We start from the raw sequence: 23,460 nt of genomic DNA, 5'->3' as shown, positions 1-23,460 counted from the left end.
AGGAGTGGTTAAAACATGCTAATAACGGTCCTTTGAGTATATCAAGAAAGGTTTTCCCCGTGTCGCTCAGTTGGTGGAGCATGGCGTTTGCAACGCCAGGGTTGTGGGTTTGCTTCCCCTGGGAGGCCAGTATGAAAAAAAAAAATATGAACTGGATAAGAGTGTCTGCTAAATGACTAAAATGTAATGTAAAATGGTATGCCATCCAACCCTGGAGTTTTCCCGGACTTAAAGTCTTTAATTGCATCCAGAAGTTACTCCTCTGTAATTTCACCTTCACATGAGTCTTTTAGTATGGCTGTTATTTTTACATTATCAATAGAAAATAATGTCTACAATTTGCTTCAGTTAGAGGAGATGTAGGCGACTGAAACAAAAAACATATGCTTAAAGTACTTTGTTTCCTCATTCAAAATATCATTTGGTGAATCATGGGTTACTCCGTCATTTGTAACCAGTTTCAGTAAATTCTTTTTGGTAGCATTCTTATGTTGAAGATTAAAAAATAATTTGGTGCATTTTTCCCAATATTCCATCCAGTTTGCTTTATTTTTACTAATATATTACACTTGATCTTTCTTGAATAAGTTTCTCCATTTCTTTTAGTTTTTCCTCCAATTTATTCTGAGCCTCTGTGTTACAGTTTTTATTGCTGTCTATCTGTTCTGTTAGACCTTCTATTTCCTTTGTTAGTGTGGACTCTTTTAACCTAAATTGCTTTTGTTTTCGAGATGAGTACTGAATTGCATGGCCTCTAAAGGCACATTTAAAGGTGTCCCATACAATAAGAGGATTTGCTGTACCTATGTTATGTCGGAAAAAGTCAGTTATAAATTCCTCTGTCCTAGTTAAAGACAAGTTATCATCCAATAGGCTTTGATTAAATTTCCAATATCCTCGCCCACAAGGAAATCTAGTAATGGTAATGTATATGCCAATTATATGAATGTCCGAGCCCATTTTGTCCCCTTTCAACACTTTTTAAACTTTTGGTGCCAACGAGAATGACGTAAGAAAGAAGTCAAGACGACTAGCTTGATTGTGTCTCCGCCATGTATATCTCACTAGATCAGGATATTTAAGCCTCCATATATCTACTACTTCTAATGTATCCATGACATTCACGATTTCCTTAAGAGCATGAGGGTGATTGTTTGTAGTGTGATTTCCTTTACGGTCCATTTAGCTATTTAAAACGGTATTATAATCTCCCACCATAATAATAGAGTCTTGAATTGCTTGCAAGGTTGACAATTTATTATAAATATTTTCAAAGAAGTGTGGATCATCATTATTTGTCCGTAAAGGTTAATGAGCCATATCTGTTTATGGTCCAATAACATAGTTAAAATAATCCATCTTCCTAGCGTATCTGTTTGGACAATTTGCACATTCGGATCGAAATTACTGTTAATTAATATCATCACCCCTTTTGAGTTTCTTAGCCCATGGGAGAAGTATATTTAGCCCCCCCCCATTCCCTTTTCCACGCAACTTCATCTAGAATTGTTGAATGGGTTTCCTGTAAACAATAGATATTATATTCCTTCTCTTTGAGCCATGTAAATATTGTTCTTATTTTGTTATTATCTACTAATCCATTACAATTATAACTGGCTATACTTATTTCACCATACACCATAATGAGATATAAGTTTCAAATATATTTGTCATTATATGTGTTTGTAAATTTACCAATAAAAAATACCATAGTGATTGAGTGTCCATATAGCTATACCATGATATTTGCATTGTTACTAAGTAACCCTCCAATTGTTCTCCACTAATTGCCCCGCTAAAGTCCCTCCCCATCCCAAGTTGGGCCGTCATCCCAGTGATCGGGTGACCACCGCCGTCCCCCGGATCCCTATGCCCCCGAGAGGCCAGGACCCATCCATCTAAAACAGCACACACTGCCACCCACAAAACAGAAGCAGGCAAACCGCCAAAAGCATTTCCAATGCTCTCACCTCTCTCTCTATATAGCTATTTAAAAAATATCTATCTATTCAAATATCTTGCATATCTTATTATCCATTATTATCAATTATTTTGCGTAATAATGTCGGCAGTTCATGCATATTATTTTAACCTACAACCCGAATTGCCATTGTATTACATTACATTTTTAACAAGCAATTATTATTTTGGCAAAGAATTATTGTTATTCATCCTATATTCTCCCTAACATCCTTACCCCCTTGCAACATATGTGGGATACACACACACACACACACACAAACACACACACACACACACACACACACACACACACACACACACACACACACACACACACACACACACACACACACACACACACACACACACACACACACACACACACATACACACACATACACTTACACACTCAACCCCTTTCCTCCACAATCAACCATAAGCTTAGATGCTCAATGGTTGTTACATCCCAGAGCCCAAATCAAGAAAGGACCTGATTTACGAATGCATATACAGTTACAGCCGTTTGAGAAAGCATGCAAGATTGAGCAAGAATGGACAACATTGTGAGATTTGATTAATCTATTTAATCTATGTCATGTCCTAGGTGATGGAGATCAGATCCACCCTCTTCACCTGAGACACAAACAATCTGGTCCCCCGTTGTAACCATTTTCCCCAAGCATCTATGTGCAGTCAGACCTTTGAATTGTAAAGTGTTACTCCTAACAAATAACTCATTATGGTTGCTGTCCACTACATTGCACTAGAATGCAGCAACCATTTGGCTTCTTGTACAGTGTGTGTCCTAATTACTAAATCAACTGTTCTAGTAGTTGACGTTTGCATGAGAAGACTGCCCCTTACTGGACACTGGGTGGAAGTGTTTGGAATAATGTGATAAAGTTGGTTGTATGTGATCTGTAATTAATAAAATATAATGAATATAAAAAACAAGGTATCTAACAAATGTGGATTGAAAGGCCAAGCAAATCATTGACAAGACACAGATGTATCTGAACATGTTTATTGTAGTATACTGTTATAATACATCATATGATGAATTAAAATAGCAATTGAACACATGCACTTCAATGTTATATCAAATCATAAAGGAATACATCTTTTTTTACAAACAACATGGAAGTGGTTCCACTCTGTAGGCTACTGCTAACCACATCATTTAGCTGGTCAAATTAGATTGAACACTCTAGATTTGAACACTATCTCAAAACATTGCAATATCCAAAGTGACCCTGTGTCATGTTTCTAGTTACAATGTTACCAATGATTATCTGCTAAATTCATGGTAATCTCTGTCAGAGTAGTGCTACCTAACTGTTTGATATACCGTATCACTGAATGTTACAATGTGTTCTTCCCCATAAGGTGTTTCTTGGTGTTCTTCTCCGGCCTGAACAGAATAATAAAGCATTTTGGAACAAATAATAAAAAGAACAACCCAAAGCTAGAGGCGATGATAGCAAATATCTCCACAGCTACAGTGAACTTCCCAGGAGAGCTGACATAAGCTGGGATAAAGGTGATCCAGACTGCACAGAATATGAGCATGCTGAAGGTGATGAATTTGGCCTCATTGAAGTTATCAGGCAGCTTTCGAGCCAGAAAAGCCAGCACAAAGCACAAGAGAGCCAGGAGTCCTATATACCCCAACACAGCCCAGAAACCAATGGCTGAACCCACATCACACTCTAGAATGATCTTTTCCTTGTAGGTAGTGAGGTTTTTAACGGGGAAGGGAGGGGACAGGACCAACCACAGAGTGCATATCAAAGCCTGGACAAACGTGAAGGACACCACAGTCAATCTCTGCTGTGGAGGCCCAAACCATTTCATGACATTACTGTCTGGAATTGTAGCCCTGAAGGCCATCAACACCACTATTGTTTTCCCCAGAACACAAGAGATGCAGAGGACGAAGGTGATCCCAAACGCTGTGTGGCGCAGCATACAGGACCACTCAGAGGGCCGGCCAATGAAAGTAAGAGAACACAGAAAACACAGAGTCAAGGAGAAGAGCAGCAGGAAGCTCAGCTCAGAGTTGTTGGCCCTGACGATGGCCGAAGTTCGGTGGTGGTAGAAGACGGTTGCCGTGGAGATGGCCAGACAAGCCCCGCCCACAGAGAAGGCGGTCAGGATTATTCCGAGAACCTCGTGGAAGGACAGGAACTCCACAGGCTTGAGGACGCAGCGGTCTCTCTCAGTGTTGGGCCAGTGGTCCTCAGGACAGATCAGACAGTCTGAAGAATCTGACCAGGACAAAACAACAGACATCAAATGTTAATAATAGCAGGTTCAGGTTTTATTTATTTACACATACAAATACATGTCCCACAATGCTGCACATGGGCAGTTTACAATAAAGAATGTTGAATTGCTGTGCAGCTTACATAAGATAATAAGAACATGAACGGGATTGATAGACACTACCTTTGTAGTGCTAGTAATATGAATAAACCACTACGTAGTAAACAATGACAGAAATGACCACACATTATCTGCCAACTATTCCTATAGGCCTACCTGTGTTATTGCTGATCTCTCCCTCTGCACATGGGATACAGTCATAACAGCAGACAGGCTTTCCTTTCTGTGCAGCCTTACGAGTGCCTGGGGGACAGCTCTCACTGCACACTGACACAGGCACCTGTGTACTGTTCTTTACCCAGGTGATTTCCTTCTCGATGTGAAACCTCTGGTCAGGGGGCAGGGATGCATCATAGCGCCCCACTGTCACAAATTTCATCTTCCCACTCTCCCCTATCTGCCAGTTGACCAGCTCATAGGTGGCCACTGGGTCCCCGTTGGCATCGAAAGACACCTGGTACCCGTTACGGGAGAAGTTCACCCTCCTCAATCTCTCCAGGACCTGAGGGTTGGAAGGGCAAGGGAGAAAGTATGGAGGAAAGAGAGGGAGAGATAGATGGAGAGAGAGATGGAGAGAGGGGAAGAGAGATGGAGAGAGGGAGAGATCGATGGAGAGAGGGGAAGAGAGGTGGAGAGAGAGAGAGAGAGATGGAGAGAAGGGAAGAGAGAGATGGAGAGAGAGATGGAGAGAGGGGAAGAGAGATGGAGAGAGGGAGAGATAGATGGAGATAGAGATGGAGAGAGGAAGAGAGATGGAGAGAGGGAAAGAGAGGTGGAGAGATAGAGAGATGGAGAGAAGGTAAGAGAGATATGGAGAGATAGATGGAGAGAGGGAAGAGAGATGGAGAGAGAGAGAGCGAGAGAGAGGAAGAGAGAGATGGAGAGAGGGGAAGAGCGAAATGGAGAGAGAGATGAAGAGAGGGGATGAGGGACGGAGAGAGGGAAAGAGAGGGAGAGAGTGAAAGAGAGGGATGGATTGAGGGAGAGAGAAACAGACCCTCATTTACCTGATGTATTTATCAGAGGTGTTACTTCAGAACCAGCTGTAATGTATAGTGAGAACTCCTTCATACATGTAGTCTAAATAAACATATCTATCAGGACATTTTACTTTAATCTAGTCATTCACCTGTGTTGGTTTCACATTGAGGTTTTTGTCACAGTGCACAGTGGAGTTTGCTCTCTCTTCACAAACAATGCTGTGGATGGCGTGTGCTATGGCGTAAACAGCTTTATACACCATGTTAGTGACACGCAGCTGGGATGTATCTGTGTAGGGGGTCTCTAGCTGATGTATATCCTCACTACCATCACACACCTTCTCCTTAACCCCTACACCTGTAGTAGTCCCTACAGACAGACAGACAGAACGTTAGATAGATAGATAGATAGATAGATAGATAGATAGATAGATAGATAGATAGATAGATAGATAGATAGATAGATAGATAGATAGATAGATAGATAGATAGATAGATAGATAGATAGATAGATAGATAGATAGATAGATAGATAGATAGATAGATAGATAGATAGATAGATAGATAGATAGATAGATAGATAGATAGATAGATAGATAGATAGATAGATAGATAGATAGATAGATAGATAGATAGATAGATAGATAGATAGATATATAGATAGATAGATAGATAGATAGATAGATAGATAGATAGATAGATAGATAGATAGATAGATAGATAGATAGATAGATAGATAGATAGATAGATAGATAGATAGATAGATAGATAGATAGCTAGGACACTGTAGATACCTATCTCCAGCCGACAGCCAAAGGCTCCCTCCCAGAACTCAGTGAGCAGGGAAGAGCTGGACACCTTCTGGGGGGAGAGGTCCAGGAGGAAATCCCTGAGGCCGGGGATGACAGAGCGCTGGATGCCAAATCCGATGGCCCCGGCACACAGGCTGAAGCGCAACATATCTGGTTCGGCTATACAGGTCTCACTCCCGATCCACTGGCGGGGCGGAGAGGGCAGACGGTCCAACTCCTTCAGCAGGATCCTCATGTCCCCAGAGGCTACGAATGCAACCACCACCCGGGCTGTGGAGCTGTGGGGAACATGATTAAAACATAAAACATGCTTGTCATGTTTGTCATTCATTGGAATGTCTCAGTGAAGTGAACATGAAGATCAGTATTAATCAACACTTTTGTCATGCTTGAAATATGCAAATCGTGTTGGTCTCACAGGTCAGCTTTTGGAAAAGAGAGAAATTAATAACAATAGCAGCTTTTATAAATAAGGTTTTGCTTTTGTGTGAATGAAAAGTTCACAAGTAATCATGGATGACCTGCGGATCACGTCGGCCACCCGTTGCACTCTGCTGAGTGGGTTGGTACGGTAGAAGGCTTCAGAGTACTCCACACAGATGCCCTGCTCTTGTGCCGCCTTTAGGAACGCCGCCATGCCGTTATTACCGAATTCGGAGTCGGAACGGACCGCCCCAATCCAGGTCCAGCCGAAGTATCTGATGAGGCGGGCCAGAGCGGCAGCCTGGAACTGGTCACTGGGGATGGTTCTGAAGAAGGTTGGAAACTGTTTCTTATCACTCAGACACGCACAGGTGGATGAGTGGCTCACCTAGGTAAAAACAGACAGTCGAAAACATGAAAAAGAACATAATGTCGGCCAAACAAGTCTCATTTATAGGCTACTTCCTTATTTTATTCCCTTTAGCTATGTAGTATGATGTTAGGGATACATTAATAATAATAACCCAATTTATTGTTTTTCATTAGGACAGAATGAAAAGGATACACATTTCTACCCAAGACCTTGGTCATTCTACTCATGTTGGAAATAGTTTTATAAGACATACTGGTGCTGAGAAATACATGAGTAAAAAGTGTGACACCAATCCCTGGTCTCCCATAACAACCTAGCCTATGAAAGATAGTCCTCAGATTGTTTAAATGCCTACAGACGTTCTCCAGACTTTCTCCACATAATTTCACACAGAAATGTATATTTCTGAAGGAGAGGAGAATACAGTTGGAATACAGTAAGTTAAAAGAAGCTGAATGATTTCTTTCCACAGGAGTTTACCTGAGGAATGCCAAAAGGGCCGATGATGCGCGACATGCTGATGGTAGGTGTGGAGGCAGACTCGCCCACAATAGCTGTCACCGTAGCCGACCCCGAGCACTGTTCTCCGGTATCAAACATGGGGTCCAGGCCGTTAGCCAGCTGGAAGGCCACTTTCACGGCCATCAGGACTGAGGAGCATGAGTCGTGCACTTGATAACCAAGCGTGACACCCGGTAGCAGGTCCGAACTGTTGTTTATTTCCTCAACAGCGAAGACCATGGTGCATGAGAAGTGCAACTCACGGGAATCCATACTGTAAATAGAAGATGTGTGAGTGAGCACCTCTTGACTAAATGGTAAACTAGCCTATAGAATGTATTTTTATTGAATAGAGTTACCAGGGCAAACTGCCTAATATCTATCCTTATATTCCACGCTGTCTATAGGCCTACACATTTGTATTCTGCAATTGAGGACATTGTAGGATAGCCTCCATTTTGAAAATGTGATCCTTTGTAACAGTAGGCTTTACCTACTCTCTATGACACAAACACTCGGTTTCTTTGTCTTTAAAACACTGTTTATCTGTCTTTAAAACACAGTTTATCTGTCTTTAAAACACTGTTTATCTGTCTTTAAAACAATTTATCTGTCTTTAAAACACACTGTTTCTCTGTCTTTAAACAGACTCTTTCTCTGTCTTTAAACACACTGTTTCTCTGTCTTTAAAACACAGTTTATCTGTCTCCCCACACAGCCACAGTCCCTGTCCCCTGGTCCCTCTTGCGCTCACTGACCTCCCGGTGCACTGCAGGGGTTCAGGCAGGCTGGTGTAGCTGTGTTCCATAGTGTTCATGTAGTAGTGGATGGAGAAAACACCCCCGATGACAAAGTCCCCGTCCTGGGAGAACGCCGGAGGACAAGTGGTGCCCTGGAGCCTGCATCTGACAGACTCCAGCCCAGAGCCAGAGGCAGAGGCAGACCAGAGCAAGGAAATCCCACCAGCCACCACAGCCAGATGTAGAAGACCCAGACTACCAGCCAGACTTGGATCCAGAGCAGGAGCCGGAGAGAGACTCATTCCCCTGATGTGTAGAAGGTATGGGGTAACACAGCGCCACACAGACCCATGTCGGTCAGGTTGTCTCTCTACTCTGAGTTAAATACTATCCCACTGGCTTCTTCTGTGGGGATTCCTCTGGGGATCACATTGTGGGTATGGCCATGTCAGGGAGGGAGGGGCTAGAGGGTGCTCTGCTCACCCATTCAGGTCCTGGTTCTTTAAGCTATAGAGAGTTTATGCACCAGTGTAAGCCCTATGTTGACTGTAGTGGTTTATTTAGACATAAACATACAGTAGACACACAATAACAATCTGCCTCTCTTATATTTCCCCTACAGTCTAGTCCTCTTGGCATGCTGGCTCTACACAGTATTTCCCCTACAGTCTAGTCCTCATGGCATGCTGGCTCTACACAGTATTTCCCCTACAGTCTAGTCCTCATGGCATGCTGGCTCTACACAGTATTTCCCCTACAGACTAGTCCTCATGGCATGCTGGCTCTACACAGTATTTCCCCTACAGTCTAGTCCTCTTCGCATGCTGGCTCTACACAGTATTTCCCCTACAGTCTAGTCCTCTTCACATGCTGGCTCTACACAGTATTTCCTCTACAGTCTAGTCCTCTTGGCATGCTGGCTCTACACAATATTTCCCCTACAGTCTAGTCCTCTTGGCATGCTGGCTCTACACAGTATTTCCCCTACAGTCTAGTCCTCTTGGCAATGCTGGCTCTACACAGTATTTCCCCTACAGTCTAGTCTACAGCACTTCACCCCAGCTGCCGTTTGCCATTCTTTTTGTAGGTCACTTGATGTCATCCAACGGTTGTTGAGTGACATTCGAATGAGTTGGCGGTCATCCCGGTCAGTAGGGAGTTGTTTTTGCCCTCTGCCGGTCTGTACCTTTGTTGTCCCCAATGTCTGCTGCTTGACCTTGTTTTATGAACCGCCGTCTTTGAAATTTTAAGGATGGAAGCAACCTGACGCTCACTATATCCCTCTGCCAGTAAAGGCAGAATTGATCTCTTCTTTTCCTCACTCAAAACTTTTCTTTTCAACTCTTTTGGCATGGTCAATAGTTATTTTTTGATTAATATAATTGTTGAGGTAATATTAGCACAGTTTTTGCCATCCAGCTGGTCCTATTGCAAGAGGATAGTGATGACCACAGAAGTGGTTTTTATACTTTTCCTCGTTAAATAAGATTTGGTTAAAAATGTATTTGCATTTTAATGAGGGAAATAAGTATTTGACCCCCTCTCAGTCAGAAAGATTTCAGGCTCCCAGGTGTCTTTTATACAGGTAACGAGCTGAGATTAGGAGCACACTCTTAAAGGGAGTGCTCCTAATCTCAGTTTGTTACCTGTATAAAAGACACCTGTCCACAGAAGCAATCAATCAATCAGATTCCAAACTCTCCACCATGGCCAAGACCAAAGAGCTCTCCAAGGATGTCAGGGACAAGATTGTAGACCTACAGAAGGCTGGAATTGGCTACAAGACAGCTTGGTGAGAAGGTGACAACAGTTGGTGCGATTATTCGTAAATGGAAGAAACACAAAAGAACTGTCAATCTCCCTCGGCCTGGGGCTCCATGCAATATCTCACCTCGTGGAGTTGCAATGATCATGAGAACGGTGAGGAATCAGCCCAGAACTACATGGGAGGATCTTGTCAATGATCTCAAGGCAGCTGGGACCATAGTCACCAAGAAAACAATTGGTAACACATTACGCCGTGGAGGACTGAAATCCTGCTGCGCCCGCAATGTCCCCCTGCTCAAGAAAGCACATATACAGGCCCGTCTGAAGTTTGCCAATGAACATCTGAATGATTCAGAGGAGAACTGGGTGAAAGTGTTGTGGTCAGATGAGACCAAAATCGAGCTCTTTGGCATCAACTCAACTCGCCGTGTTTGGAGGAGGAGGAATGCTGCCTTTGACCCCAAGAACACCATCCCCACCATCAAACATGGAGGTGGAAATATTATGCTTTTGGGGTGTTTTTCTACTAAGGGGACAGGACAACTTCACCGCATCAAAGGGATGATGGACGGCGCCATGTACCATCAAATCTTGGGTGAGAACCTCCTTCACTCAGCCAGGGCATTGAAAATGGGTCGTGGATGGGTATTCCAGCATGACAATGACCCAAAACACACGGCCAAGGTAACAAAGGAGTGGCTCAAGAAGAAGCACATTAAGGTCCTGGAGTGGCCTAGCCAGTCTCCAGACCTTAATCCCATAGAAAATCTGTGGAGGGAGCTGAAGGTTCGAGTTGCCAAACGTCAGGCTCGAAACCTTAATGACTTGGAGAAGATCTGCAAAGAGGAGTGGGACAAAATCCCTCCTGAGATGTGTGCAAACCTGGTGGCCAACTACAAGAAACGTCTGACCTCTGTGATTTCCAACAAGGGTTTTACCACCAAGTACTAAGTCATGTTTTGCAGAGGGGTCAAATACTTATTTCCCTCATTAAAATGCAAATCAATTTATAACATTTTTGACATGCATTTTTCTGATTTTTGTTTTGTTTTTCTGTCTCTCACTGTTCAAATAAACCTACCATTAAAATTATAGACTGATCATGTCTTTGTCAGTGGGCAAACGTAGAAAATCATCAGGGGATCAAATACTTTTTTCCCTCACTGTACATATACACATATACATACCTATTTTTTTTTAAATATATATTTCCCTTAATTACTTTCCAACCCCACCATCCCTTCCCTAATTGGAGTAAACTGTTAGGCCTACTGCTGCTAGGTAGCTCTCTCTCTGCTCTCCCCCTCCCCTCTGTCTGTCCTTGATTGCAGGAGTGAAGTCTGGTGTGCGGGAGTCAGGGTTCCAGCTGCAGCTCATTCACCATATCACCTCAGCCTTTAAGACCCGGTCAAACTTACCACTCATCGTCAGATCATAGTCAAGACGACCATGTTAGTCTCGCTGCCGACTCAACCTGTTTGTTTTCGCTCTTTGTGTTTTTGGCCTGTTCTATTTACTTTTCTCTTGTGCCACAGATTATTGGAACCTGACTCCTGCCTCCGCTTCACTCCTGCCACCACCATCCTGCTTTCCACTACCGGACCTCCCTTTTGGACTCACCACGGACACTAGGACATTACGGTACCACACCTGCCCTGACCTGGATCTGTTACCCTCCCTGTAACCTGGACTTGCTCTTCCCCTATTATTGGAAACCTGGACTAATTGAACATTATAAATAAACCTGTTAAACCTTCTCTGGCTTGGTGTAGTTGTCTGCATTTGGGTTCAAATCCAGTTAAATCATGACAGTATGATCTGACCAACATGAACCCAGCAGACAGTAGCTCGGATACCACCCCAGAGTGCACTCAAATTCGGACTGCCATAGCCAATCAGGGCATTTTACTTGGCCAACATGATACCCTGTTTAAGACTATTGCTGAGAACAGTCAGGTGCTGCTTAATCAGGTTCAATTACTCACCAATCAAGTGTCTGCCCTTTCTACCCAAGTTAATAATGCACCCCTCGGGCATGGCATACAAACTGCTCCTTCTCCTGCTCCACCTGTTTTTCCTACCCCTTCAGCCCAGATCAGAGAGCCTTTTGTTCCTGCTCCAGAGCGCTATGACGGGAACATGGGAACCTGTGGTGATTTTTTTTGACTCAATGCTCGTTAGTGTTTGAACAACAGCCCCTCGCCTACGCCTCAGAAAGAGCCCGTATTGCCTACCTTATCAACTCTACTAGCGGTTCCGCTCGTGCCTGGGGATCCGCGGTCTGGGAGAGTCAGTCGGACATTTGCAACGCTTACGTTGCCTTCACCACTGAGATGAGGAAGGTTTTTGACCACCCCGTACGGGGCAAGGAGGCTGCAAAACGATTGTTTTCTCTTCGGCAGGGGGCTCGCAGTGTGGCGGAGATGGCAGTGGAGTTTCGGACTTTAGCGGCAGTGAGTGGGTGGAATGACGAGGCATTACAAGGAGTGTTCATCAATGCTTTGTCTGAGACTTTAAAATATGAATTGGTGTCATATGATGAATCGCCTACGCTGGATAATCTTATTTCACTCACCATCAGGTTGGATAATCGGATTCGGGAGCGCCGCCAGGAGAGGAGTGTTAGTTCCAAGCAACCTGTCTGTCGTCAACAAACTCCTCCCCGCATCTTCCCTACGGAGAAAGCCGTGTCTTCCCGAGTCGATACGAGGAGCACTGAACACGAAGCCATGGAGGTGGGTCGTGCACGGTTGTCCTCAGAGGAGCGTGCACGTCGTATTCAGGCTCGGGTCTGCCTGTATTGTGGAGAAGCTGGTCATTTCGTTCCTTCCTGCCCAGTTCGTCCGGGAAACGGGCCGGCTCATCATTATTGGGAGAAGTTTTGGTGAGCCGAGCAGCGGATTCTTCCTCTTCTCCCCGCATTCTGCTCCAGGCATCCCTCCAGTGGCAGTCCCAGAATTTCTCTGTTAGTGCGCTGGTTGACTCTGGTGCCGACGAAAGCTTTTTGGATAGAGAGTGGGCTCAACAAATGGATTTGGAGACTGTTCCTATGGACTGTCCGCTGCAGGCTAAGGGTCTAAATGGACAATTGTTGACCCGTATTACTCATCAGACTGTTCCTGTTTGTCTCAGAGTGTCGGGAAATCATCAGGAGAACATTCAATTCCATATAATCGACTGCCCACAGACCCCCCTGGTCCTTGGTATCCCCTGGCTCATAAGACACAATCCACACATTGATTGGGTGACAGGTAGAATTGTTTCATGGAGCACATTTTGTCATGTGAATTGTTTGTGTTCTGCTCAGACCCCTGCCAGCACTGTGCCTCAACCTCCACTGGAGTCCATGGATCTTTCTGCTGTTCCTGACGTGTATCATGACCTGGCATCCGTTTTCTGCAAACACAGAGCTACTTCTCTTCCTCCTCACCGGCCTTACGACTGCGCCATTGACCTCCAGCCAGGAGCCCCGCTCCCCAGCAGTCGCCTGTACAATCTCTCCCGCCCGGAGACTGAGGCTATGGAGAACTACATTCGGGACTCCTTGGCGGCAGGTATTATTCGTCCTTCCTCGTCACCTGTAGGAGCGGGATTCTTTTTTGTTGCTAAGAAGGATAAGACCCTCAGACCCTGTATTGATTTCCGTGGACTTAACAACATCACCATTAAGAACAAATATTCTCTGCCATTAATTAATTATGCTTTTCCCCTCCTTCATGGTGCAACTATCTTTACCAAACTGGATCTACGAAATGCGTATCACCTGGTGCGCATTCGTAAAGGTGATGAATGGAAGACTGCCTTCAACACACCCTTGGGACATTTTGAGTATCTAGTTATGCCTTTTGGGTTGTCCAATGCCCCTGCTGTTTTTCAGGCACTAGTCAATGATGTCCTTCGGGACATGTTGAATCGGTTTGTTTTTGTCTATCTGGATAATATCTTGATTTTCTCAGAGTCCTCCCAGGAACATGAACTGCATGTGCGCCAGGTGTTGCAAAGGTTGTTGGAGAACAAACTGTTTGTGAAGATGGAGAAATGTGAATTTCATGTGTCTGAGACCTCTTTTTTGGGTTACATCATAGCTCAGGGGGAGTTGCGGATGGACCCAGCTAAGATCTCTGCTGTCACGGACTGGCCAGCCCCCTCCACCCACAAACAACTTCAACGATTCCTGGGGTTTGCCAACTTCTATAGGAGGTTCATCAAGGACTACAGCCGCATTGCGGCGCCACTCACCGCTCTCACCTCCATCTCACGACCGTTCGCTTGGAATGAAGGGGCCAAATCAGCGTTCGAAGAACTGAAACATTGCTTCGCCTCGGCTCCCGTTCTGATGCAGCCGGACCCCGACCGCCAGTTTGTCGTGGAGGTGGATGCATCCGACACTGGGGTAGGTGCGGTGTTGTCACAACGTTCTCCTGAAGATAACAAACTGCATCCCTGTGCTTTTCTCTCAAGGAAACTTTCTCAGGCAGAGAGGAATTATGATGTTGGCAATCGTGAACTGCTCGCCGTTAAGCTGGCTCTCGAGGAGTGGCGACATTGGTTGGAGGGGGCGGAACAACCCTTCATCGTTTGGACGGATCATAAGAATCTGGCTTACATCCAGTCAGCGAAGCAGCTCAACCCCCGTCAAGCCAGGTGGGCACTATTTTTTGGGAGATTCAATTTTTCTCTGTCTTACCGTCCTGGGTCACGCAACGTCAAGCCTGACGCCCTGTCTCATGTTCATTCGGCTGTTGATACTGGTAGTAACCCTGAACCCATCTTGCCTCCTACCTGCAGTATTGCGGCCATCACATGTGACATCGAAGGGATTGTTAGACAGGCTCAACATCATCAAGCTGACCCTGGGAGGGGTCCTCCTAACCGGTTGTTTGTCCCTGAGTCTGCTCGCTCCCAGGTACTTCAGTGGGCTCACTCGTCTCCCCTTACCTGTCACCCTGGAGTTTCGCGGACCCTTGACTTTGTGCGACGGAAGTTCTGGTGGCCCACGATGGAGGCGGACACTCGAGCCTTCATTGCTGCTTGTACGGTATGTGCACGAAGTAAGAACTCCACCCAGGCCAGCGCTGGTCATCTACGACCTCTACCTATACCCAGCCGGCCCTGGTCGCACATTGCTATGGATTTTGTCACTGGACTTCCCCCCTCGTCTGGAAAGACGGTCATTCTTACTGTGATTGATCGTTTTTCTAAGTTCGCTCATTTTTTGGCCCTACCTAAACTGCCCACTGCCAGAGAGACGGCTGATATTTTGGTTGAACATGTGTTCCGCTCTCATGGTCTACCCACGGATATTGTCTCTGACAGGGGTCCCCAGTTTGTCTCCCAGGTGTGGAAAGCTTTCTGTAAAGCTTTGGGCATCACATCCAGCCTGTCCTCTGGATATCACCAACGGGCAAGCCGAGAGAGCGAACCAGGAGATGGAGACCGCTCTCCGCTGTGTCACAGGGTCTAACCCTGGGTCATGGAGCTCCATGCTCCCCTGGGTGGAATATGCTCATAACACCTTGACCAACGCTTCCTCTGGTTTGTCTCCCTTTCTGTGTGCTCTGGGTTATCAACCTCCCCTGTTCCCTTCTCAAGAGAGGGAACTGGCGGTACCCTCTGTGCAGTCCCACATGCGCCGCTGCTTCAAGGTCTGGAGGAAGGCCAGGGTAGCTCTGTCCCGAGCTTCGGCGTACATGCAGAGGCAAGCCAACCGTCACCGGTCCCAGGCTCCCGGTTACTCTCCTGGTCAAGAGGTATGGCTTAAGTCACGTGACCTTCCATTGAAAGTGGAGTCTAAGAAGATGGCGCCTCGTTTTATAGGACCGTTCAAGATACTGTCTATTGTTAACCCCTGCGCGGTTAAGCTACAGCTTCCTGCCTCCCTACGGGTTCATTCCACCTTTCATGTTTCCCAGATTAAGCCTGTGTCGGTTAGCCCTCTGTGCCCGCCCTCTCGTCCCCCTCCTCCGCCCAGGATCGTGGGTGGGGGTCCGGTCTACACTGTCCGGCGACTTCTGGATGTTCGCCGCCGGGGTCGTGGTTTCCAGTACCTGATGGATTGGGAGGGTTATGGTCCTGAGGAACGTTCCTGGGTGCCCAGGAGCTTCATTGTGGATCCTGCTCTGGTCCGTGAGTTTCATAGGTTACATCCCGATAAACCCTGTCGGCCGCCAGGTGGCGTCCGTAGAGGGGGGTACTGTTAGGCCTACTGCTGCTAGGTAGCTCTCTCTCTGCTCTCCCCCTCCCCTCTGTCTGTCCTTGATTGCAGGAGTGAAGTCTGGTGTGCGGGAGTCAGGGTTCCAGCTGCAGCTCATTCACCATATCACCTCAGCCTTTAAGACCCGGTCAAACTTACCACTCATTGTCAGATCATAGTCAAGACGACCATGTTAGTCTCGCTGCCGACTCAACCTGTTTGTTTTCGCTCTTTGTGTTTTTGGCCTGTTCTATTTACTTTTCTACTGTGCCACAGATTATTGGAACCTGACTCCTGCCTCCGCTTCACTCCTGCCACCACCATCCTGCTTTCCACTACCGGACCTCCCTTTTGGACTCACCACGGACACTAGGACATTACGGTACCACACCTGCCCTGACCTGGATCTGTTACCCTCCCTGTAACCTGGACTTGCTCTTCCCCTATTATTGGAAACCTGGACTAATTGAACATTGTAAATAAACCTGTTAAACCATCTCTGGCTTGGTGTAGTTGTCTGCATTTGGGTTCAAATCCAGTTAAATCATGACATAAACTAGTGAACAACAATGCTTAGGCCTCAACTTCCAGCTTATACATACTATATACATTTTATGGACACAGTCAATAATTATATTTTGTTTGTTTTTACTCCTGAACTTCCTCTAATCATTTTCATAATGTCCATCTGGTTTGCTTCTATATGCCATATCTTTCCAACTGTGCTCTTTCACAAAAGCTCACAATATATAACCTATATACATATTATGGACACAGCATGCCTTACACTAGTTATCTTGTTGTTATTAGTTGTTGTTATTAGTCCCATCCTTCAGCTCCATTCAACACCTCCCATCTATCTCTTAACACCATCCATATTGGATTTCTATTTGCCATATACTTTTCAACTGTACTGTGATGTTTTACAAAAGTTCTGAACCTTTCTATTCTCATTGTTTCTACAGATTGTAAATTGAAAATAAACATTTTTGCTAAAAGTATTATTATATTATTGATTGATTGACTATGACTTTTCAGATCACCCAGTAGTGCTATCTGCAGGGTCAGCTCCATGCAAATATTGCAATCCTTCAGCCATTCCTGGACCTGTGTCCAGAAACAAGCTACAAATGGACAGTACCAAAACAATTGATCTAATGATTCTGTCTCTTCGCAGCAAAATCTGCAGAGCTGGGAAGATTGTATCCCACATACAAATAACATTCTATTGGTAGCAAGAATTTTATATAATAATTTAAATAGAAAATTCTACGTTTTGAATCCGGTGTTTTGCGTATCAGTTCATAAACACTATGCCATGGGATCGGTACGTCAAAAATCTCTTCCCAACTATTTTGCAATCTATATGGGTGTCATGGTGTCAGTGTAATGCGGTAGACTAAGTCAGGCGCAGGACACAGAACTCAATGAAAACGTAACTTTACTGAACACGTAAAGAAACAAGAACCTCCACGCAGGGAGGAACAAACCCGCTCACTAACGACACCCAAAACAATAAACAAACACGCACAGAACACAATGGAAGCCTCAGGGTTAAATAGGGACGGAGTAATTACAAGATGGGAATCAGGTGTGAAACAATCTGACAACAACAGGTAGAACATAGAACATAGATCGGCAGCAGCTAGTACTCCGGTGATGACGAACGCCGAAGCCTGCCCGAGCAAGGAGGAAGGGCAGTCTTGGCAGAATCCGTGACAGTATCCCCCCCCGACGCGCGGCTCCAGCCGTGCGTCGACACCGGCCTCGGGGACGGCCAGGAGGACGTGGCGTGGGGAGAGTGGGATGATTGCGGTGGAAATCCCTCAACATGGAGGGATCGAGGATGTCTCTCCTAGGAACCCAGCACCGTTCCTCCGGACCGTACCCCTCCCACTCCACGAGATACTGCATGCCCCCCATCCGACGCCTCGAATCCAATATGGAACGAACCGAGTACGCCGGTGCCCCCTCGATGTCCAGTGGGGGTGGAGGAACCTCCTATATCTCCGACTCCTGGAGTGGACCAGCTACCACCGGCCTGAGGAGAGACACATGGAACGAGGGGTTAATACGATAATTAGTAGGAAGTTGTAACCTATAACATACCTCGTACAATCTCCTCAGGACTTTGAATGGCCCCACAAACCACCGACCCAGCTTCCGGCAGGGCAGGCGAAGGGGCAGGTTTTCGGTCGAGAGCCAGACCCGGTCCCCCGGTGCATACACCGGGGCCTCACTGCGGTGGCGATCGGCGCTCGCCTTTTGCCGCCTGATGGCCCGCTGCAGACGTAAATGAGCAGCATTCCAGGTCTCCTACGAGCGCCGAAACCACTCGTCCACCGCAGGTGCCTCGATCTGGCTCTGATGCCAAGGTGCCAGGACCGGCTGATAACCTAATACACATTGGAATGGAGAAAGGTTAGTGGAGGAGTGGCGGATGGAGTTCTTGGCTATCTCTGCCCAGTGGAGGCAAACCGACCACTCCCCCCGCTGGTCCTGGCAATACGACCTCAGAAACCTACCCACCTCCTGGTTGACTCTCTCCACCTGCCCGTTACTCTCGGGGTGAAATCCTGAGGTCAGACTGACCGTGACTCCCAGACGTTCCATGAACGCCCTCAAAACCCTTGAGGTGAACTGGGAACCCCGATCAGACACTATATCCTCAGGTACCCCGTAGTGCCGGAAGACTTGTGTAAATAGGGCCTCAGCCATCTGTAGGGCCGTAGGGAGGCCGGGCAGAGGAATGAGGCGGCAGGACTTAGAAAACTGATCCACAACGACCAGGATCGTGGTGTTCCCTTGTGAGGGGGGAAGATCCGTCACGAAGTCCACCGATAGGTGGGACCATGGTCGTGTGGAACGGGTAGGGGTTGCAATTTCCCTCTGGGCAGGTGTCTAGGAGCCTTACACTGGGCGCACATCGAGCAGGAGGAAACATAAACCCTCACGTCCTTAGCTAAGGTGGGACACCAGTACTTCCCACTAAGACAGTGCACTGTCCGACCTATGCCAGGATGCCCAGAGGAGGGTGACGTCTGAGCCCAATAGATCAAACGATCGCGGACATCCAGCGGTACGTACACACCGCAGATGCACCGCAGATGCACCGCCCCCCCCTTCAGCAATGAGGTAATGGGAGCTGCTACCTGACCAAAGCCCCGGATAGATCTCCGGTAGTAATTGGCAAAAAACAAAATTGGCTGCACCTCCTTTACCGTGGTTGGAGTCGCCCTATTAAGCACGGCCGAAATGCGGTCACACTCCATCCTCACCCCTGAGGCGGACATGTGGTACCCCAAGAAAGAGATGGACTCCTGGAAGAACAGGCATTTCTCTGCCTTAGAATACAGGTCATGCTCCAACAGTCGTCCAAGCACTTTACGCACCAGGGACACATGCTCGGCCCGTGTAGCAGAGTATATAAGGATGTCATCAATATACACCACTACCCCTTGTCCGTGCAGGTCCCTGAAAATCTCATCCACAAATGATTGGAAAACTGATGGAGCATTCATTAACCCGTATGGCATGACCAGATACTCATAATGTCCAGAGGTGGTACTAAATGCCGTCTTCCACTCATCTCCCTCACAGATACGCACTAGGTTGTACGCGCTCCTGAGATCCAATTTTGTGAAGAAGCGTGCCCCGTGCAATGATTCCGTTATACTAGCTATCAGGGGTAATGGATAGCTGTACTTGATGGTAATCTGATTTAGGCCACGGTAATCAATGCACGGGCGTAACCCAACATCTTTCTTCTTCACAAAAAAGAAACTCGAGGAGACAGGTGAAGTGGATGGCCGCATGTATCCCTGCCTCAGAGATTCGGTGACATATGTCTCCATAGCCGCCTTCTCCTCCTGAGACTAAGGATACACGTGACTCCGGGGAAGTGCAGCTCCTACCTGGAGATTTATCGCACAATCTCCCTGACGATGGGGTGGTAATTTAGTCGCCCTCTTTTTACTGAAGGCGATAGCCAAATCGGCATACTCGGAAGGAATGTGCATAGTGGAAACGTGGTTTGGACTTTCCACCGTAGTTGCCCCCAAGGAAACTCCTAAACACCTCCCTGAACACTGACCGGACCATCCCTTGAGATCACTCTGTTGCCATGAAATCGTGGGGTCATGAATGGTTAACCAGGGAAGTCCCAACATCACAGGATACGCAGGAGAATCAATCAGATAGAGGCTAATCCTCTCCTCATGACCCCCCTGCGTCATCATCAGCAGTGGAGCGGTGGTCTCCCTGATTATGCCTGACCCTAATGGGCGACTATCTAATGCGTGCACAGGGAAAGGTTTATCAACAGACACAGTAGGAATCCCTAAACTACGGGCATACTGGCGATCAATAAAATTCCCAGCCGCGCCTGAATCTACTAGCGCCTTATGCTGGGAATGGGGAGAAAATTCTGGAAACATAATATCAATACACATATTAGCAACAGGAAGCTCTGGGTTAGTCGGGTGCCTACTCACCTGAGACGGTCGACCAGTGCTCTGCCTGCTGCCTCGACCTCCTGAGAACCCTCCCCAGCACCGACCAGCAGTGTGTCCTCTGCGGCCACAGTTGGTGCAGGGGACGGTCCCTCTCCCAGTCTCCCTAACCGCAGCACCTCCGAGCTCCATGGGGGTAGGCTCGGAGGTGCTGGGGGATGGAATGGACGGCCCCCCATCAGAACGTCCGCGGGCTGCCAACAGGTTATCCAACCTGATGGACATGTCCACCAGTTGGTCCAGGTTGAGATTGGTGTCATTGCAGGCCAGTTCCCGACAGACGTCCTCCATTAAGCTGCAACGATAGTGGTCGATCAGGGCCCGCTCATTCCATCCCACGCTGGCTGCTAAAGTTCTAAACTCCAGCGCAAAATCCTGCTTGCACCTCATCTCCTGTCGTAGGTGGAACAGACGTTCTTCCGCCGCTCTCCCTTCAGGTGGATGATCGAATACCGCCCAGAAGCGGCGGGTGAAATCCTCGTAGCGGACAGTTCTTGAGTCTATTCCTCCCCACTCGTATCCCGAGGGCGCGGGGTGAATAGTGGTCAGGTAGAGCTCTACCTGGAGGAGAAATCCCTGGCACCCGGCAGGTGTACCGTCATATGCCCTCGGGAGCGAGAGCCGAATTCCACTGGACCCAGGTGGCGTAGTGGTAGCCAGTGTTGTAGGTGGTTGTGTGGTTGGAAATGGTGAAGGGATACCACCTCTCTCCAATCGTTCCATCATCTGGAACACTCGTTCCATTGTGGCACAGAGAGTCTGAATCATCGTCTCTTGACGTTGGACTCATTCCTCCATCGTCTCGGTAAATCCGGCTGTTCCTGCTGACTCCATATTGGTGCGTGTTTCTGTCACGGTGTCAGTGTAATGCGGTAGACGAAGTCAGGCGCAGGACACAGAACTCAATTAAAACGTAACTTTACTGAACACGTAAAGAAACAAGAAAACCTCCACACAGGGAGGAACAAACCCGCTCACTAACGACACCCGAAACAATAAACAAACACGCACAGAACACAATGGGAGCCACAGGGTTAAATAGGGACGGAGTAATTACAAGATGGGAAACAGGTGTGAAACAATCTGACAACAACAGGTAGAACATAGAAACATAGAACATAGATCGGCAGCAGCTAGTACTCCAGTGATGACGAACACCGAAGCCTGCCCGAGCAAGGAGGAAGGGCAGCCTCGGCAGAATCCGTGACAATGGGACGGCTGTTAATCTTTTGGTCCTTAAATGAAACTGGTCAACTTTTTTATTTATCACAATTTTCTTTAACCAATTTTGTTCTTTAATTCAAGGCCGACAGACAAGTTCCTTACTTTTTCCTTCTTCCTCTTTCCTCTTCCATTTTTGCGGTAATGGTGCAATTATTTGGTTGTAATTTTGGGTAGAGCAGAAATGTCCATATGTTTTTGTTAGTTACATGTGAGACATAACTCCACCAGTCCTACAGATAATAAAAAAAATTCTCAAAGAAAAAGGTTTATTTGATCAATTAGTATATTGGAGTTTAACCACAATATTTTTTGCAATATTTGTTCTGTCATTTCTGGAGGATTAAATTGAAATTACAACCAACTTTCTATGGCTTCTTTTAGAAATAGTGATATTTGGAAGATGATTTCCTTATCAAATAACTGAAAGTGAGAGGTTATAATCTGAATTAAGGGAAAAAGTCCCTTCTTGAACATTGGGTGAGACAATCTTACTAATTTGCTAGAGAACCAGTTTGGATTTAAGTATAACTTTTGTATGACTGAAGCTTTTAGTGATAGGTCTAATGCTTTAATATTTAATCATTTCTGTCCTCCGAATTCATATTCATTATATAAATAGGCCCGTTTAGTTTTGTCTGGCTTGCCGTTCCAAATAAAATGGAATATTTTTTTCTCATATAATTTAAAGAACTGTTCGCTAGGCGTAGACAAGACCATAAGCAAATAGGTAATTTAGGATAATACTAAAGAGTTAATCAGGGTGATTTTTCTACAAATTGACAGGTATTTACCTTTCCATGGTAGAAAGATCTAATCTATTTTTGCTAACTTTCTATTAAAATTTATTGGAGTGAGATCATTTATTTCATTTGGGATATGTATTCCTAGTATAACCACATCACCATCAGTCCATTTTATTGGTAAACTAAATGGTAATGTAAATTTTTTATTTTTTAGTGATCCAATACGAAATATAGTAAATGTATCATAATTTGGTTGTAATCCAGAGAGGTTAGAAAATGTATCTAGATCCTCTATGAGGCTGTGGAGTGATTCAAGTTGTGGGTTTAAAAGAAAACATGAATCATCAGCGTACAATGACACCTTTGTTTTTAAGCCCTGGATTTCTAATCCCTTGATATTATTGTTGGATCTGATTTTAATAGCTAACATCTCGATTGCCACAATAAATAGATATGCTGATAGTGGACAACCTTGTTTCACTCCCCTTGACAGTTTAACATTTTCTGAGAAATAGCCATTATTTACTATTTTACACCTAGGGTTACTATACATGATTTTAACCCAGTTTATAAGAGATTGTCCAAAATTGAAACGCTCCAGGCATTTATATATAAACCCCAGTTGTACTTTATCAAATGCCTTTTTGAAGTCTGCTATGAATAGCAGGCCTGGTTTCCCATATTTATCATAGTGTTCTATTGTTTCCAGTACTTGCCTTATATTATCTCCAAGGTATCGCCCATGTAAAAAACCTGTCTGATTTGAATGAATGATGTCTGACAATACATTTTTAATTCTATGCGCTATACATTTTGCTAGAATTTTTGCATCACAACACTGAAGTG

General features: G+C 45.8%; 1 protein-coding gene across 1 annotated transcript in view; it reads right to left on the bottom strand.

Annotated features, from left to right (window-relative positions):
* Positions 1-3,324: 3,324 nt before the first annotated feature.
* Positions 3,325-23,460, bottom strand: part of LOC311106265 (extracellular calcium-sensing receptor-like) — a gene marked incomplete at its 3' end in the record, with an annotated part of 109,392 nt that continues 89,256 nt past the window's right edge. The window contains exon 7 of the mRNA XM_084148554.1: positions 3,325-4,229. Within this exon, the coding sequence (XP_084004680.1) occupies positions 3,325-4,229 (905 nt within the window). The remainder of the gene's footprint in view (positions 4,230-23,460) is intronic.

The sequence above is a fragment of the Coregonus lavaretus genome (assembly GCF_964263955.1).
Source record: "Coregonus lavaretus genome assembly, chromosome: 30".
NCBI lineage: Eukaryota > Metazoa > Chordata > Actinopteri > Salmoniformes > Salmonidae > Coregonus > Coregonus lavaretus.
Note: the sequence above shows the minus strand (reverse complement) of the source record. Positions and strands in the feature narration are given on the sequence as shown.